General features: G+C 39.6%; 2 protein-coding genes and 1 long non-coding RNA gene across 3 annotated transcripts in view; 2 read left to right on the forward strand and 1 right to left on the reverse strand.

Moving 5' to 3' along the window:
- LOC145445808 (uncharacterized) overlaps positions 1 to 18949 on the forward strand; it is a 59235-nt gene that overhangs the window by 34750 nt on the left and 5536 nt on the right. The gene's annotated exons all lie outside the window — the stretch shown is intronic.
- Positions 290 to 14601, forward strand: LOC145445789 (uncharacterized). Its single transcript, XM_080323930.1, has 10 exons — positions 290 to 544; positions 979 to 1142; positions 4479 to 4662; positions 5094 to 5261; positions 5707 to 5861; positions 6051 to 6186; positions 10141 to 10172; positions 10232 to 10393; positions 13109 to 13238; positions 14396 to 14601. Exons 1-10 carry the CDS (start codon positions 463 to 465, stop codon positions 14500 to 14502), a joined length of 1320 nt encoding a protein of 439 aa, XP_080180056.1. The 5' UTR covers positions 290 to 462; the 3' UTR covers positions 14503 to 14601.
- Positions 15833 to 17176, reverse strand: LOC145445799 (actin-related protein 2/3 complex subunit 3-like). The gene has a single exon (XM_080323943.1). It carries the CDS (start codon positions 17120 to 17122, stop codon positions 16583 to 16585), a length of 540 nt encoding a protein of 179 aa, XP_080180069.1. The 5' UTR covers positions 17123 to 17176; the 3' UTR covers positions 15833 to 16582.

Here is an 18949-nt window from a genome sequence, read left to right on the forward strand (position 1 = left end):
GTCCGTACGACACTGGCTGTAGCAACCTATAATGGATATGAATAGTAGGCCTATATTCATATTGAAATGAACCCGTCTATTTTCGGCTGACACTCGTCAGGGGTAATCGACACAAACTAGTAGAGAATTGAAAATAAAAACATTGTATAAACAATGGTGTACTGGAATTGTAGCAATTGTCATTCATCCCATTTTGTGCCTTGGAACTTCTGTTTGCAGCGCGTATGATATAGCTGTACGGTTATTCAGTTTTTATATTAAATTATTCATTAATCGACTATAGTCCGTGGGTGATATTTCCGGCTCACCCGTTCTCTTAATGTATTTCAGATTTATACGTGTAAGTTTAGGCGTGATTGATTTGAAATGCAAATTTGACGTGTTTTAGTACTATATACATGCAATATTTATTCGCTACTTTAAAACTACTGTCAATCGTCGACGTGAGTGCCTTGAATCCAGATGAGAATGGGAACGGTATTTCGAATTCTAGCCGCTGTTTTTGTATTTGCCACGACAAACACGAGCGAAGCTTTCCTCGGAAGTAAGTTGAACATATTTCTAAATTCAGTGATAAGTAGCCTATTCTGTAATGTAGGACTACACGTATGCAATATGCATATACAATGTGTTACTTAAAACAATACAATTTGCCTTAAACAAATTCTACAAATTCTACCAGTCAGCCTTCAAGTTTACAGCACCACGACCTGTCATATCGCTCTCGCCTTCCGTCACATGCCACCTCAAATGACCATCACATGCAATGTAACTATAGTGAACTTCCATGCATATTAGCTGACATTCAATTAAGATTTTACCAATCATAATAAGACTATCAAATTCCTAATATTGAATAGCGCACATTCGTGCCATCAAAATGGACATATGGATTAATCTGCGAAAACAATTTCCATACGAAGTATAGTATAGCCATACGACGTTAGCCAAGCGTCAATTATGTATCATCTCTCACAGGTATGGATTGCCCGGAAGACAGTAAAACGTGTTACTTCAGCCGGGGTCATTATCGATTCAACACTGGACAGGCTGATCCGGACCAAAAACATTTCAAAGTATACGAAATAACGAAAGACTACGCCACCGCTTTCGATATTACGTTTATCGTGAAAAATATAAAAGTAAGGTGTATGAATTATAATATTATAGACCTTTAGAGAAACGCATAGCGGTTCTTGCATTGAAGACTCCTGGTACTCAATTCTTGTGACACCGCTGTTCAATATTTCAAAGATTTTATAAGGGACGGGTAATAATGCAATAAAAATGTAAGAAGGTGTCGAAAAGACTTGGAGTACAGTCTTTGAAATCAGACACCCACTTAGCCATAGGCGATGTAAAGAAGACGCATGCACATTGCACAGTGGAGGGAAAGAAATAAGGGAAAACATAAAATGACTATAGTGATGAAAATGAATGACGTATGTGCCGAGTCGGTAGGCGAGGTTGATATGTCAGATCGAGGGCTGGCTAGTATGCATATTGCATAGTGCGCATTGTAGACAAGGGTGTCAAAGTCAAATTGCGTCGCGGGCTGGATTCAAGCCTTCAAATCACTCGCGGGCCGGACCAGTCAACTGATTTCAAAATGGTACCTCATGCTCTTGGTTTTCACTTGAATACCTTGAAAGCATATATAGATAATACACAGATCATATAGGGTTTAAGAGTGGCAAGGCCAACGCCTTTATTCGCGAGCTATGGAATTGGCAAAAATATGATGATTGTCTGGTAGAATACAGTCAAGAACCGCTAAAACAGTGGCATATTGGCATATTCTATGCTCCCTTCGATTTATTCGTAATCTGGCGTTAGCCCTGCATATGCGTTGTGAGGAATACAATATATTTAATTGGAAACGCGGACATTGGAATTTGGTTTATTATTATTAAACCGTGAGTCCGGTTTATCTCATGTCCGTGGAATATTGCAGTGGTTCTCAACCTTTTTGTCTTTGCTGACCCCTTTTGCACCATCACGGACCGCAGCGGACCCCCCTAGTTTTAGTAAAAATTTAGCTCAACTATCGTTCAACCGTCATCTGTCCTGTGCAAATATTAACTGTAGGGTAGTGATAAAATGTCTTTTCTTGAAAATAACAACATACTCTTTATGTAGAAATTGGGAAGACTTTAATCATTTCAAAGCGAATTCTATAGATGCATTTATTTAAATACGCGGTCGTTTCTCGAAAATCTGCGCTGTCGATTTGATATGAATTAGTGCCGAAAATCCATTTCCATAAATACGTAATAATAACGCGTAATGCTTCCGACGACACCTTTGGGTATGATCTTAACATATATGGCACCAAAATTGAGAAATATATTTTTAATGATTAACGTCCAACCTAGTCATTTCTATTTAGCAGTTCATCTTGAACTTATTCTGGAATAGCGGTTCCGGTTATGTATTTTATATCACAAGAGAAAACGGATTTTTGCAAACATTGTCCAAAACCCCAACAAAACACCCCTAAACAGCAGTATGTTTTGGGCTATTGGTAATTTGGAAATTATGATGAATTTGCACACTAGAAGACTTCATCCCAGATGGCCATTCTGTTCCGTGTGTCCCGAAGTTTTAGCAGATATGAAGCGAAACTGCCTCATGATTTCTCTAATTAGATTAAAAAAATACAAATGAGGTTATCAACCATTTTGCAAATTTGGAGGTTTCGCTGATTCCTTGAACATGCTTCGCGGACCCCCGGTTGAGAACCACTGATCTATTGGTTCAAAAGTGACACAGCAGTGCGACCATATAGATATTTCAATTATATATTTGTGCAACTAATATATTGTCCATGTAAACTGCATATCACGGTTCCGTATTGGCGTTTTCGCTTCTGTGAATAACTACATTTTGGTCCATGTTTGTATAAAACTCTGAACTTTGTGCACTCGTTAAGCCTAGATGTGGATTTCACCGATATGTTAGTAGTGGTAGAGTGAAACCACAGCGCTGTAGTCTGGTGGCTATAATGGGGCTTATGAACATGGAAGTATTTCCTGTAAAATACCTCAATATTTGTTACAAATGTGCTGGAAAATACACGAATTTGTCATTCTACTCAGAATTGCGTGCCGTATGTTTGACACCCCTGATCTACAATATCTATCGCGTTGCAGTATGTTGCAGAATCGCTGATTATTATTGTGAAATGGACCATAATGTGTCTGTTAAAATATCTTGTGGTCTTGGATTATGAACTTCACAGCGATTGGTCTACGATACACGAGTCGTAGCGTCAACCTTTCTTTAATTGGGGAACATCAACTGTTCAAGCAGTTGGTCTAAATTACCATTGACACGCCGAGCACCGTTGTCTGACATATTTGACAATTATAGTTAGAATGTTTGTTACATATCGTGCTATAAGACTTTGCGGTAGTGCAGCTAGGGCCTATCGCCATTTTAAGCCTCAACTGCGCCACCGCATTGATATTAGATTAGCAAAGCTTATTCGCGTTGACGTTTTAGCTTGCGGGCGACTTTTCATCCTACAACTTTAGCCTATGCTTGTTGCTTTTCAAAACTTGAGTTGAATGCATTCATTGACTTTCGAGAGAACGGTATTTCTGCAAATAATTGCTTTCCGAAAAGGCCCACAATGAAAAATTACCCATTTTTGAGAGCACGTATTCTACTTCCAACTACTAAGGACGACCAATCGACCATGGACGCGATGTTAGGGTTAGCACTATACCTATTCATTATATGCTCGATACCCCTTGTTAATTTGGTCCAAACACATTACATCGTAGAATAAACCTCAAAAATCTGTATAATGGTATATTCAGATAAGTCGATTCAGTTTTAAGACGACCGCAGATGTGTGGAAGTCGTTTGATACCTCGGAACGATTAATTTTATTTCCGACGCACGCGTTGGTGTTTAACAAATTCTATTGTATTTGGAATGATTTTGGATTTTAACGCGTGTGAATCATCAGATTTGACCGCAGTGTGGTTAATTCGAGGGATTGAGCGTATTGCGCCAGACAGGAAGGCCTTTGATCCGAATTTAAAAACTATCATTAACGATGATCTTACACGAGTTCAAATGATTACTGCTGGGTTATATTCCGATTGCGGCTTTAGAACAGACAATTATGAACACACTTCATTATGTTTTGTACTATCATTGCGGCGATTGTGACGAGATGATTTCGTCACCATGATTGCGATGTGCAATTGTGCATTGTACGTACGTACGTACAGCCCAGAGCCATGCATGGCCAAAATATCGGAAACAAGCCAAGTCGCAGGCTGCGACACAACGTTCTTGAAGTATATTTCGATAACAATCAAACGAATGCATGCTTATTGCTTACGTTACAGCATATCAAGTGCTATATAGCCTATAAGTTAAGTCCGCACAAAAAATCCGTTTGGATTTCTAGTCAGACGCTACTAAATCGGCCATAATACCAATCTAATGATTTACTATTTCAGAATTTAGATCCGACTCAAACTATGCTGACGGTCGGAGTGCGAGACGTAGGCCCAGGCGACGAATTCCAATACAGGAGCGTAGGATCGTTAAGGGAAAAAGTCTTCCATTACAAAGATGTTACGATGGCGAGATTAGCTCTTCTCTCATTCCAAGAGGGAGTAACAGTCGACGTGTACTATTTCAGTAAGTCACGAAGAACTAAAATACTCCGTTTATTATACAGCCACAACACGATCAGAACACTGTCATTTATTTCCGAGAACAGTTATATCAAATTAATAATTCTAGTCTGTCATCTAAACGCTTTGACAGTGCAGCTCAGCACGCCACACATACGTCATTAATGCAGGTCAACACGATTATTATCTGACCTTAGTATTTTCAAATTTAATCAAATGGATCGATTATTACGAGGGAATTCTCGCTGTGGGTGTAATTATGAACTCGAAGTATATATTAATGTCGTCATAATTCGCCTTGCGCTGTTTAGTCATTATAAACGTATTGGTTGATTAAAAATCGTAGGTTTGTACAAGATAATTCGATAAAGTATCGCCCTAAATCGGGGCTATTTCTAATATGCATGAAATTGACAATCTGCAATCTGTTTACAGTGGACTGTGGATTTAGGATGCGCCAATTCGCGAGGATAGACTACCCGGAACAAACACATTTCGCTGTTCCGATTCTGAAAATGTTCGGAGGATTCGCAGCGAGACAAATCGTTGAAACCAGTGCGGAGAAAACATGCTGGTTCGTCATACCAAAGGACGGTCGATCAGGTAACACATGTGAAGTCCTCGCGTGGATAAGTGCAATCAGACTGCAGTCACGCGCAGGCTTGGACAGCTAGATAATTATTGTTGTTTAATTAGACTAATTGGAGCGCAATACCGATAATCTAATTCTTATCTAATTTGTGAAGTGTTTCTATGCTGTCATTTTAATTCTAATCTAATTCACGGTTTTTCTGAAAACGCAACAGGAGAACTGTATCGTGGGGAACAAGCCAAGCTTGGTGTAATGAACTTCAATTTCCAAGTTTTTGCGTATTCAGTAATTACAATTCTGATCTAATTTGGAACAATCTGCCTATAGTTATAAATCTGTGTAACTATGATCCAATTTGAAAAATCTGAATAGTTATCCAACTCTCATTGTAATGTGTATGATGCAAATTCCTGCATACTTTCGACGCTAGATCATTTATTCGTAATCACAAAACAGGCACGGGATTGATCGAGAAAACCTACATACTTTTGAACAACGCGTCACTGACAGCTCCCAGTCAATTGAGAGTCGTGAATGCTCTGGCAAGAAACACGCTAATTTCATATCCCGACGCTTCGTTCAACAACGATATCGCTGTCAGCGAAGATAACGTAAGTTATGACTTGTGCAGACATTCATTCGATTGTTGACCTCTGTTTCATGTTCGCCAATATGATGAATAGCCAGTACCAGCAAAGGCAATAGTTCATTATAGTATATTGTTTTGGACTAGCTTGTCCTTGTACACAAGTGCATAAAATCATGTCTTGTGAAGACCAAAATAGATGTTCTCCATTCAGCTGAATAAAAACGTGAGCGTTGAAACCGGGACATCGAAGTCAGTCACAACAGCGATGTTCTTTGTAGACTTGACCTGCACGACTCCGTGGAATCCGCATTGCAGAAGGGGGTCCAAGTTCACCCTCATATTTAAACGTAAGTGAGCCTAGAGCTAGACAATCAACTGCTCCTCACATTATATGACAGTTTCTTAACGGTGATATGCGTAGTAAGCAGTGTCTCAAAAATCCCTAGACATGGGCTGTGCTACAAGTCGGCATATACTGAATCACATTAAAGAATATCGGTCTGGTGCAAATGACAGCTGCAGTCATAAACACCATAAATACTATAAAACAAACCATTTTGTCATGACCACAAATCGTACCGGCAGACACTATATGACGACTCATCATTGTGAGGTTTTAAAACTTAATTGACTACGAAGTTTTCACGTTCAATAATTACCAGGCTGCTAACTCCTCGACGCAGGACTTTACAAACACACAGGGACTCACTGCAACAGGTATTGTGTAATGTGCCAATGTACTACCGCTTCGTGTCGCAGGATTGTTCAAATATTGTTTAGTTGAATGATGAGAGTGCATCTTATTGCGTGCCAACTGCCGAGCCTAAGCCTAGAATTGTTCGTAGTCGCAAAACGCAGCCGGGCCACGTTGAGTCGTTGATGGTTGCTAAATTAGGCTCGAAATACGTCATCGGATCTGATCGAAATATCTTCCTGTTCAAAATTGAAGTTTGAAGGTCAGGCGGCATCTTATCTCCCGCGGTTTGTTTCCACAGCATTTTCTCAATAAAACGGTCGCCGTTGGCTTATTGCTCTTCAAATGGTCATAGTTCTGTGATATCCATGGTGCTTTAGACTGCAATGGTCGACAGACCGATATTCTTTATTACCATTTCCGTATCTGCCGACTTGTAGTGCGGCGATCTTGTCATTGTTGTTGTATATGTCAACTGAATGACAGATCAACTACCGATTGATATCACATTTGAGTATACAATATATATACTGTTAATATAAAATTGACATTTTAATTTCATTTACTGACAAATTACGTGACTGAATACTTTTATTAGTGACACGCGGGAAATTACCGTTTCGTTTGAGCGACCGAAGAGCGTTTTTTTAGTTCCACGTTGAAAAGCGCCATTTTAATAGATTCTCTCTTATCGTAACGTCCCTCGTATGCGTGTTGTATGTACTAATATAATGATAAACCAGCGGCCAGTTTTTTGTCAGTGGCTAAGGAGCGTGCTGTCCTTATTCAAAACAAAACACTGAATTACTGAACAAATATTGGATGTGTGTGCTTCTCAGCAACACTATGCGCATTGACAACGCAGAGAACATTTCAACATCCGTAAACCTCAATCAGATCAACATGCGCAGTGCGGTTTCCCGTATTACCAGGAAGTGCTTTGCATATAGGGTTATATGTTTAAAATGAAAATGGATTCACGACATACATGTTTAAAACAAGGCCCTTGTTTTATAACATGTATTTTGTTTTAGCCATGACCGCTTATACACATGGAAATAGTACAATATCTTCTTTATTTTTATGCATGTGCATTATATGGACGGCATACTTGAAAGTTATATACTATCCTAATATTCAAGGAATGCTTCCACGCGATAAAATCACTGAACAATTGCTTGACTTTATCATGACATTATCTCATCTTGCGTCATGACCGGATGTGCAAAATCTAGCATAACGTACATTTACAATGTGTCATCGTGAGACCTTTTCTGAGATTGAAGGTGCATCTGAAATGTGCTAAGATTAATTACGTGCTATGGTAAAGCAAGTCGTTTACTGGTTTCAGTTATACGGGCTGAACCAAGGGAGTTGACGAATTTGGTTAACCCAAGAGATACTGTGGCGACAAGAACTTGATTTACTGATTACATATGTATTGTGGCTCGATACACCTTAACGTTTATCAAGTAACTTAAATGATGCAGTGACTAGGATATATTTCTCAGCGTGCCATAACCATGAGCGAAAACATTATGTTGATTACGACAAAACCGTTGCAAGAGTACTAGGAATTTGTACAAAAATATCCATAGCTCCGGCTTCTTCGGTGGATCATGGGTTTAAATCCCCGGGTCAGACCAAAGACCTGATCAGTAACGCAAGTATCCGTGACTTCCCCCCTTGGTGCTCACTGCTCAGCATTACGGGGATAGCATGGATGGGTGGTGGTGCAAGACTTAGAAAGCCTTACAAGGCTATATCGGTACCTTCCTTGTCCATCGGCATATCCACAATGCACATCATGCACTCGTGGTGTGCATACGCGCAGATCGGGTGTATCAGTGTATGTATATATCACAGAAGTGGTCAGTAACGAAGTACTTCTACTTTTTCGAAGTACTCGAGTAGTTTTTCTCTACTTCTGGTACTTACTCAAGTAGATCTTATTTTCGCTACTTCTACTTCTACTTAGTAATATTTTGTGATCTACTTACTTACTTTTCGCTATTTTCAGTTTGTCAAGTAGAAGTAATTTAATCCTCCAATCAGGAAGATGGCCTGAGGAATTTCGGGGCTGTTTTCACGGAGTATCAACATATAATTTTCATGAAAGTTGAGTAAAGCCAAGGATTTTCGTCGCGTTTCGCGCTCTGTGGATACGGAGTGATCAGTATGATTTCATGAAAGTATCGGTGAATAATATTTAGGTAGCGGGTTGGCGTGGTTCCGTTCGCACCGCATTGTCGCCCTTCGCCCATATGGAATATTTCATCACAGTATATAAGGCTCATCATAACGTTTGAAACTGATGTTTCGCAATCTCGCATTTGCTTATGATATCGTAATCTAGTAGTCCATGGCGTGTCCTAATCTGGAAAAGTGGAATCTGACTTTTTTTTAGTTTTAGAGCTGTTTTAGCATACCACCTTTAAAACGTTCTGGACTAAAGACATGAAATGCATTTTCCGCTTTTAGAAGTAGTATTTATATTTTACTTTCAATTCCCAGTATCATATACTTTGAGTTCTAATTTATATCAGTTCTTTTGTCTGAATAACATACATATTGAAGTATAAAAGCATATGTAGTACTGCCATTAATTTCCGGAAATAAAGCTACACAATATGGCATTTTTATGATCCACCATATTTTTTATTAACGTTTACTAATCGCGCAAAGTGTTTCCACCGTATCCTATACAACTTCTCCGTATTGCTCTTCAACTAAACCACGGGCCTTATAATATGAGAGAGTGCGACATACCATGATGTATTTTCTAAAACGTGTTGTTCGAGTAAACAGAGGATTAGTATCGCATTTCCATATCAATACTATATTTTTTATCCCATGATGCGGACGAATGCTTATGCTGTCGAAAATTGGATACCTCCTGGTATGCAGCAATATGAAGCAAGCTCGGCACCTTTCGCATAGCTCAATTTGCACCTTTTGACAATCCATGCGAACGAATTACGATCGTTTTAACAACTACTTACTTACTTCAGTAGATTTAAACTCAGTCAATTCTACTTCTACTTCAAGTAGTTTTAGGTTCCTTCTGGAAGAAGTAGTTCCTACTCATACTTGAGTAGATTTTTTCGTCGCTACCTCTACTTGAGTAGCTTTCTTGACTACTTTGACCGCCTCTGGTATATCATGAGTCGGGGCGTATGCCGCAAAACATCAAGGAAAAAAATACATAACGTCCTTTCATACATATCATATTTCGTCTCTAAAACTATGAGTGTCTCAGTGTATGGCGAAAACAACAAATCTTTATAGAATTGTTAAACAACCAGATGGGATCCGAAGTTGTCACCGTCAAGTAAAAGTAGAATTAATGACTACTCAACTGGAAGCAGAAGTAGAGTCACAAGTAAGTAAAAAGTAAGTATTCTAGGTTTAGTTATGCCTAAAATACTAAAAACAGTCAAGTATAGTAGTATTCAAAAATCATAACCACTTGAGGAAGCAGTGCGAGTTGGCAAAATCTACTTTATGTCCTTCGAAAAGTAGAAGTACTTCTTTACTTATCGGTGACCACCTCTGAACACCATATCACAAAATTTGCAGATTCAAAAAACGTCACTTTTTCTTTCAGCTTTGAGTAAAGCCGACACGAATTGCTTGCGGGTAAGAGATTGCGATTTATGACGAAGATTTCAAAAATCTTTCATGTCCAATTCCTTCAGGCGGAAGACTACTGCAAACTTGGCTTTGGAATAAGATCGTCTCATAATCCTCTGTGCAATCCACAAGAGAGGATATCAGCGGATGCGCTCTTACCCAGCTCGATAGCTTCCACGTCCTGTCCAGGAGTTAACGATCTTCTAAACGCGTTTTCAATATCATGGGTATGGTAGCTATAACGTCTAGATGTCGCATTATTATATGTAATATTGTAGTCCAGTGTTTCTCAAAGTATTTTCCCATCGCGTACCACTAATTTTTTTTTTACCACACGGTGTAGCCTACCACTAACTTGTTTTTCGCTACACGACGTACCACCTGAATTACTTGTGTTACTTGAATGTACCGGTGTTTATTAGTTATTCCTGTTAACCGCAACACCAATGGATAGCAAGAAAACACCATTTAATGAGATAATTGCAATTGTTCCTTATGAAGAAGCTCGCCAATCTGAGGTATGACATACTCACAGCACTCTTCGCGTACCGCCTAAAAAGCTCTCGCGCACCACTAGTGGCACGCGTACCACAGTTTGAGAACTGCTGTTTAGGCTAATACAGTGGTTCCCAACCTTTTTCGACTCGTGCCCCCCTTGGCCGATATTTGAGCTAAAAAATCCCCTCCCCCCTATGAAAAAGTTGCCTGAGACTAAAAAAATGTGCTTTTCAATGCGTAACCATTTGTTTACTGAGCAATTAATGGCCATTGGCCAAACATATTCAGATAAGTCCGAAGTATGGTGAATGCAGACAGCACTAAACTTTGGTAAAGTACAGTCAAATTCGACCTGTTTTTGACCGGTCCGGTAGCCGCTAACGAAAAATAAATCACCAAGTCCGCTTGCTATGGACTTGAGTTGAATCGACGAATTTGGTACGGTATGTTTTTCACGTTAGCTCGTATGTCGTCTCGTGAGCGTCGCTTTATCAGGGGGTGTAATATCTAGGGAAGGCATTTAAACATATATCTAGCTTGAAATCCGTCAAAGAAACATACAATTGTAAAGAACTTATTTCTACTCAACAGTTCTATACCATACAAATCTAAAAACCTTGTGAACCCAGTGTATCTTCCGATACAATGCCGAAGCCAGATTTCCTCTGAAAATATTAAGCCAGATTCCCCCCTAAAAATTTCAAAATTCCCCCCAAGGGGGGAATTCCCCCCCGGTTGGGAACCACTGGGCTAATACATAACAACGCACGGACCTACCAACTGATCGCAGACCTGTACGAACTACTGTATTTCCAAAATGCGCAACTACAGAACTAGAACACGACTAATCACTTTCAAAACTAGCGACTAGAACTAAAACTATAGAACAAACGACCTTTAAAAATCCGTAACTAACTAACTAAAACACAACCAACTAGATTCAATTGCGAAGCCGTTAATTCATATGTTTATTAGCGGATCGGTTTACCATATGAACATCAGTACAAGTTTGAAATGGTAAAGGTTTCAATCCCCAAAACTCACCCTGGCTACGTCTCCGTTAGTAATGATGATACTGAGCTAGCAATGGCTACAAGAACATCATACAATATAACACCGGTTGTACGATTCGCCCTAAACGACGGCACGCCTTTGACATCATTTAGGTTAGGTAGCCTATATCTCTCTGATACACGCAAAAGTAATCATCAAGGAAGCCTACCAGGAGCTATATGGCTGAGTACAAAACACTAACCTATGGACCAGGAATGACCAACCTTTTCGGCCAAAGGGCCACATGAGATTTACGAACCATTGCGTGGGCCACATGAATGTTGATGACCTTTTTTAGTCGTCCGATAGGATCGAACCAAATAAGGTAACGTTGAAAACAATACTTATACTACTACGCTTTAAAATTAATAACAATTATGGTATGAAAACTATGTATGCAACTTTGCAGTGTGCACTGTGCAGTGTGCATTAATGCCACGGTCGCGCGAAGCGTGAAATTCTTTCAAAGGTATTGAATGAATTCGATCAATAAATATGTAACTTGCATATATTGGGGGTCGCCTCTGTATACCACTCGGCTCATTTGGCAAGAACAGGATTATTCGGCGTTTAGACATAGCAATAGCGAAGGTTTCGGTGAACATGCCTCTATCATTTTGTGCAAATGTTTCATCGCCGATAATCTCACTGCGAGCGCACAAGCGAAGTCGCATGTTGGACGACACGTTATCTTCTAATTGCGAATATAGTTAGACTCAATTCTGTAAATTACGCGTATTTATAATTTTCAGGAGGGCTCCAATACTAAATGCAAGAAATCGAGTGCCAATAGATCATGCGAAGTGCTAAGAAAAATTCCAAGTCAAATAAATATGCTACGAAATATTTTACTTTATGGTCATATACGAAGATCTGCGATAAATGTGGCTGGCCCATGGTTACGCCAATGCGTCGGAGCTGGTGTTTTAGTCATCATCAAATTTTGCGGTCAGGCCAATCAAATTTTGGTTGGCCTTGCATTTTTACCTGATATTATAGCCTAACAAATTTCGAGAATTACCTCGTTGGCCACACCAAACCTTCTCGCGGGCGACGGGTTGGCCGCCCTGCTATACACAGAGGTTACGACAATTATAACTGTATCATTGTCGTGAACTGACAATTGTATAGCCGTAACTGACTATAGCATTATTAACGTAACGGTAACCAATGTGGCTTGAAACATATAGAACACAACCGGCAGAAGAACAGAATATAGAATGACAGGGTAACGATAAGGCAACAGGGTAGCCTACTGTTGAAAGGAATACTAATCAATAATCATATGAAAGTGATAATTGCTTAATTATCACCGCAATCATACTGTCTACTTTGTGAATGCGATTTCCGATTATGCCTCTGCAGCTATACAGTTGTTACGTTTGTTCCAGATGCACCAGACATTGTTGAGCAAACTAACAGGCGGAGCGATTGCCCCACAATCAGAAAGAAGAATGGGAACTTTGGGGAAGTGTTCGCATCTGACGACATACTGCGCGTCGATTCGGACTTGCTCGCGACGTACGTAATACGATTTGGCACTAAAAACTAAAATGTTTATCGAATCGATACACCACAAGATTGCGATATAATGAAAAGATAGGAGAGTGCCGAAACGACTTGGAGTAATCTTTTAATCAGACACCCACCCTGGTCTTCAGTATGTAAATAAGAGGCATGCACACTGGATTTTGGAGAGGGTAACATAAAAGGAAGAGACGAAAATGAATGCAGCATGTGTTGGTACTCGGTATAGGGGTCGTCGATATTTCAGATTGTTGCCCGGTAATCTTGAGAGCTGATTAGTATAAAACTACCTGGCCAAGCCAAGTAGTATAAGACGGCAAAACTTACTTGTGGTCTCCGAAAAACTGGAAGTAATTACGTATACTGACCACCTCCGTATATTTGGGTTGTTCAGATTGTAAAAGTTGTCAGGAAACTTCGGTCTTACTATTCCAAATAATGGTACACTTTTACAGGCGGTTTTGGTCGTCGTGATCTTCCATGCCCTCAAACAGAGATAACAGCATGGATTTGTCCTCTTTCTTCAAGAAAAATGTCGTCCAAGGACGCCCGAAAGTCATCTCTTTTCACAATTCGTACTCTTGTATAGATTTGAGAGTTAGGCGACTGTACTACAGCTGTACATATTCAATGCTAACAATTTCATCATTTCAATACACCACAAGACTGCGATACGTGAAAGATAGGAAGGTGTCGAAACGACTTGGAGTAATCTTCGAAATCAAACACCCACCTTGGCCTAGACAACTAAAAACGCCATAATAGACGTGAAAACTGGATTTACACAGAAAATTTACACAGAAAACACCGATCGTTGGTATATGTTGACTAAAAAAGGTCAAGTCTAACCGATTATACTTGGTAACGGGTCTTTCGGAAGTTGAGTCGGAAAAACTACCTTTTTTACTCAACCCAATAACATTAGCCGTAAAGACTTCCAAATTATCCGTTTTCTCGTCCGCTATTGTAACTTGTAAAAATTAACCTCGTTTTCGGATCTCAAAATATGGTAACTCTACCTCGAAGCCCCCAAACATCAGGGGATAATACTTCTGTAATGTGTATATATGTTTATGGAAATGCATTTTTCGACGGGAATATTTGCATCATAGTGAATCCGATCGTCTTTATCACATGCGCTTTATTTTTAGAGGGAGGCTGCGGCTACATTTGCCTGATGTGTCACGTGCGGGGAATATGCGACTCCGTTACTCAATACTACCCTATCTACAACGCAGAACAAGGCCTTCTCCAATAGACTCGTCCGCCGCATCTCCTAATCAAATTATATACGATGGTATTTCTACCGAACTTTCTCAGTCTCTTTGCTGCCGAATAAAACCAGTTTATTTGTGGATTTCGATCGTGGTGAACTCGTTCGCAATCTGTATGACTTCGTGGATACAGACCGTCAGGTAGCCTTATCGAATCAAGTAACATCTGTCACTCATGAAAACTGACCGTAAGATACTAATCGAAAATACATCGGCATTGAATATAAGGCCTACTTCTCGGAACACATTCACCGCGATACGTCTTCCACTTTCGTGATGTTGGATATCTTTCTTTGGCATCTGCATACTGCTGATATGTGGTCCCAAATTAAAGATAGCCTATATGTGAAACAAATTTGCAGCAGCCATTTTCTACACAATCTACAGCCACCGTGTTCGGACCAGGGTTGTGTAGATCCAGTCGCAATTTTTCGTTTACTCGACATGACGCGAATCGACTGGATTCAATTTGCATATTGACTCGACTTGGACTCAAGTCATTTTATATTCTATTACTTGATTCAATTCTCGTGTGTCAGTTACGATACTTGAAGAATAGGCGCATAAACCTTATTTTATCTGTTTGACTAAACACTTCAGAGTGAGAAAATGAGTATGATATGAATGCGAGGACTTCTGTATCACCCAAGAGATTCGCAGTAATGAATTAATAATAATAATCGTTGAGTTATATTTTTCATCTGGACAAGTCACACACAATGTACAATGCGATGTCATGAACATATAGGAGGATGTCGAACGACACGCCGTTGCGATCCTTTTAATCTAACATCCACCTTGGCCTAGCCTAGAGTGCCCGATTCTTTTCGATGTTGGTCTTCTTAAAGCCGCGGTCCTTTCTACTAGTTCTTTCCATTCCTTGTGCGTGCTTTCTTTCGTTGGGTCGTTTTCTTGTTTTTTTTTTGTCGTAAGAACGGCAACGGCGGGGGAAGAGGAGCCCAGATAAACCTCCGACGAGAATCGAACCGGCACCACCAGAATAGTAGGCGCTCATCGTCATCACTACGCTACGAACGCGACTTGATCTTAATAATGAACAGGGAACTCTATTTGGAGTCGAGTCACAACACTATCACTAGGACCCGACCTGTCGCTCCGTGACTTGGACTTGACTCGGTGATGAATAGAACTCGAGTCAAAACTATAAAAGTCAAATTGACTTGTGACTTGGTTACAATCCTGGTTCAGACAGCAGCCAAAAGATTTTCACGAAATATACCATCGCACCCTAGCTGCTGCTATATATCTCCGTGACATCGAGATCACTCCAGTAGTCCAGACATGAGCTACATATAAGATATTCGCGTGACTGATTATTTGAAAATACAGAACCAATACAAGAATAACATCAAAGACACATCACAAAGATGATCGACTGCGACGAAGCAAGCGCACAGAAATTCAGTTCCGTCAAATTATTAGCAAACTGATTGTGGATGAAACGGTCCATGTTTTATGCATTTTCAGCAAACAACTCCAAATTTCAACTCATTACAATAAAGTATTTGCATCTCACTTGTCAGTCACATCAAGTATTGAGGGGCGATAGAACTCTTTAATGAGATATAACCGCTTCTTGAGAACAGTTAGAATTAAAATATGCAGAGCAACACTACATCGCGGAATTCCCATTGATTAGGAATACGGTTTCGTAGCAAAAAGGCAGGAAATCGTTCATTCGATGTCAAATATTTTCGAATATCACATAATAGAATACGATAATCATTAGAACGAAAATATCGCATATGCGGTGCACAACACATTGCTCGAATACCCGCAATTGTGAACAGACTGGCAGAAGACTGTTCATTTAATGTCAAATATTTCCAAATATTATATACGACAATCATTAGAAAGAAGATATCGCATATGCAGTGCACAATTCGTTCCTTGAATATTCACAATTGTCATTAAAAGGCACGGATTTGTTGTTTGGTGTAGAAATATTTCCGTGTATTACATAATAGATATACGATAATCATTAGACAGAAGGTATACTGCATATACCCGATTGCTTGAATATCCACAATAGTCCGAGTAAGATTATTTTCCTGGGGCTGATAGACTTTTCTCCATAAATCGACGCTTAGAGTAACATATCCACCATTTGTTGAGTTTGTTGTCGCTGCCGTAAACCTTTTCAACGAGACGTTCTCCCGTCTCGTGCCTGATCTGCTGCATGTACGATTTCATTTGGTCGGCCTCCTGTCTGGTCTGAGGTTTCGCATACATGGCGTTCAAAGGGAAGCCTGGGTCTCCTGGAATATCAAACGCAGCTACCGCTAGAGTATACATTTCTTTTTTGCCTTGTTCTTTCGTCTGAGCGCGAGCCAGCTTTTTGAGACACTCCTGAATGTACAGCGTGACGTAGATCAGCGTGCGATCCGCGTCGGAATTTATCTCGTAATTGCGGAAAAAGATATTTGCACGGTAGAAATATATCGCTTCGTCGATGACGTCTTGTTCCGCGTTCGGCGGGAGTTTTGGAGCTGGACCACGGACCTTTGATGTCGACTTCAGAGGCATTAAACCCATGTTTGCGATGGATTTGGCGAATTGCAAATTGGAATGGTACGCAGGCATTTTGTTGGATTATTGTTAAACTAACGCCAATCTGAAGGCATGAATCAAAGAATTACTTTATTTTCAAAATAAATAAATATTGAGGAAATAACTTTCTTGGAGCAAAATCAAGGACATAATAATTGGAACATTAGATCAGGGTTGTAATGACTCGAGTTACTTTGTCTATTGACACGACTTGTACTTGAGTCATTGTGCAAAAATGTGCATGACTATTCTAAGTCAGATGACTCGAGACATTCCATATGACATAATTCGAGTCTCCTGTACCAGGACCTATACTTGAAGAATAAGCAGCAGCAACTGGGAATTATCTGTTAATAGTGAGAAAAATGAATAGGCCTAATATAGATATTATGAATACGGGGCATTTGCTAATGATATCACCCATGAGTTTGAAAAAGTGAGTTGAGCCTTGACTTGAACTTGATATTGAACAGTGAACGCTACAACTGGACTCGGTCTCAAGGCTATATGACTCGGACTAGACTCTGCTGCCGACTTGGACATGACTCAACTTGAATCGTTCAAAACTACAAAAGTAAGAATGACTTGCGACTCGGAACCTTGTGACCCGGTCACAACCCTGCAATAATTGCAATATGCAGACACTGTGTGATAAAATTGTCACAATTTTTTTTCTTACTCCCGACAATTTCTGGTTTTCGTGACATTGCTACAAGAGAACTGTATAGTGCGAAACAAGCCAAGTTTGCTGTACAGATATATATGCAATTCTCATGCTCGAGAAACTCTGATTTCATATGAACTGAACTTTATGCAATTTTCAAGTTTTCAGCACCGTACATCTAATTTGGAAAAACCTATGTAACTATAATTGTAACTCTAGTCTACTTTGAAAAAAAATATGTAGCTCTAATTCTAATCTAATTTTGAAAAGTTGAAAAATTTGTTATCCAGGTCTGCACTGAAGACTCTACCAAGTACAAGACCTACGTTCAGAGAAAAATACATATGCATCATACTTTTTGGCCTGGTTTTCAATCAATATTTTTTTCACTTTCAAAACGGCTCAAGTTAGAGCGAAATGAATACGATATTTATATTTCATAAATTCAGTTGAAGAAAATAATTAACTACGGTATTTTACTTTAGCAAAAGCATTTTATATAGGCTACCATTTCGGTGTCTCCTGTAGGCTACTTCCTAACCCATAATCAACAATTAGTGTTCCCCATGAATAGGTCAAAATTCATTACCTTTAAAACCCTTAATCTAAACCTGAACCGAACCCCAACCTGTTTATAATTTGTTTAGTTTAGGGTTTGGGTTTCGTATAGGAGCTGTAACTATAACTTCTAATTCTGCGGAAGCTGAATTTTTATTTAGTTGTCCAAGAGTGGTTCGAGGGAAACCCTGATTAGTGGTGGTAATATCTTTGTGGATAGGAAAGTATAGACTAGTCCTCTATCTTTTCATTGTACCGCAGTGATCACAGTCTTGTATTGATGAAATAATTAATAAATTAATTTAGAAACCAGTTGTTTAATTCGGTACCTTATCGGTTATCACAGAGCTCTAGGCAAGACCAACGTTTCATATTAGATCAATGATGATAGCCGTCCCTTCTCGAATCTCAAACCCAAACCCTACAGCGCAAACAGTGCAGCATAAGCTGGGATTGCGCCCAGCCCTTCCACAAAACTAAGGCGGTTTATCTAAGGTTGCGACGGTAGCTGCGTATACGACGTTAACGGCGTCCCGATGACGACTATGATTACGGCGAATTTATTAGTAGGCTCATCCTTTATAAAGGCTGTAGTATAGGAATAGGAAAATGCTTATAACTTGTAGAGGACAGATCAA

The sequence above is a fragment of the Botryllus schlosseri genome, chromosome 9 (genome assembly GCF_051294905.1).
Source record: "Botryllus schlosseri isolate E-star chromosome 9, Bs_hap1, whole genome shotgun sequence".
NCBI lineage: Eukaryota > Metazoa > Chordata > Ascidiacea > Stolidobranchia > Styelidae > Botryllus > Botryllus schlosseri.

Coding starts and splice junctions, on each gene's coding strand:
- LOC145445789 (XM_080323930.1), top strand. CDS start 463: ATGAGAATGGGAACGGTATTTCGAATTCTAGCCGCTGTTTTTGTATTT. Junction 5,262..5,706: donor ACCAAAGGACGGTCGATCAG/GTAACACATGTG, acceptor ATCACAAAACAG/GCACGGGATTGATCGAGAAA. Junction 10,394..13,108: donor ACGCGTTTTCAATATCATGG/GTATGGTAGCTA, acceptor CGTTTGTTCCAG/ATGCACCAGACATTGTTGAG.
- LOC145445799 (XM_080323943.1), bottom strand. CDS start 17,122: ATGCCTGCGTACCATTCCAATTTGCAATTCGCCAAATCCATCGCAAAC.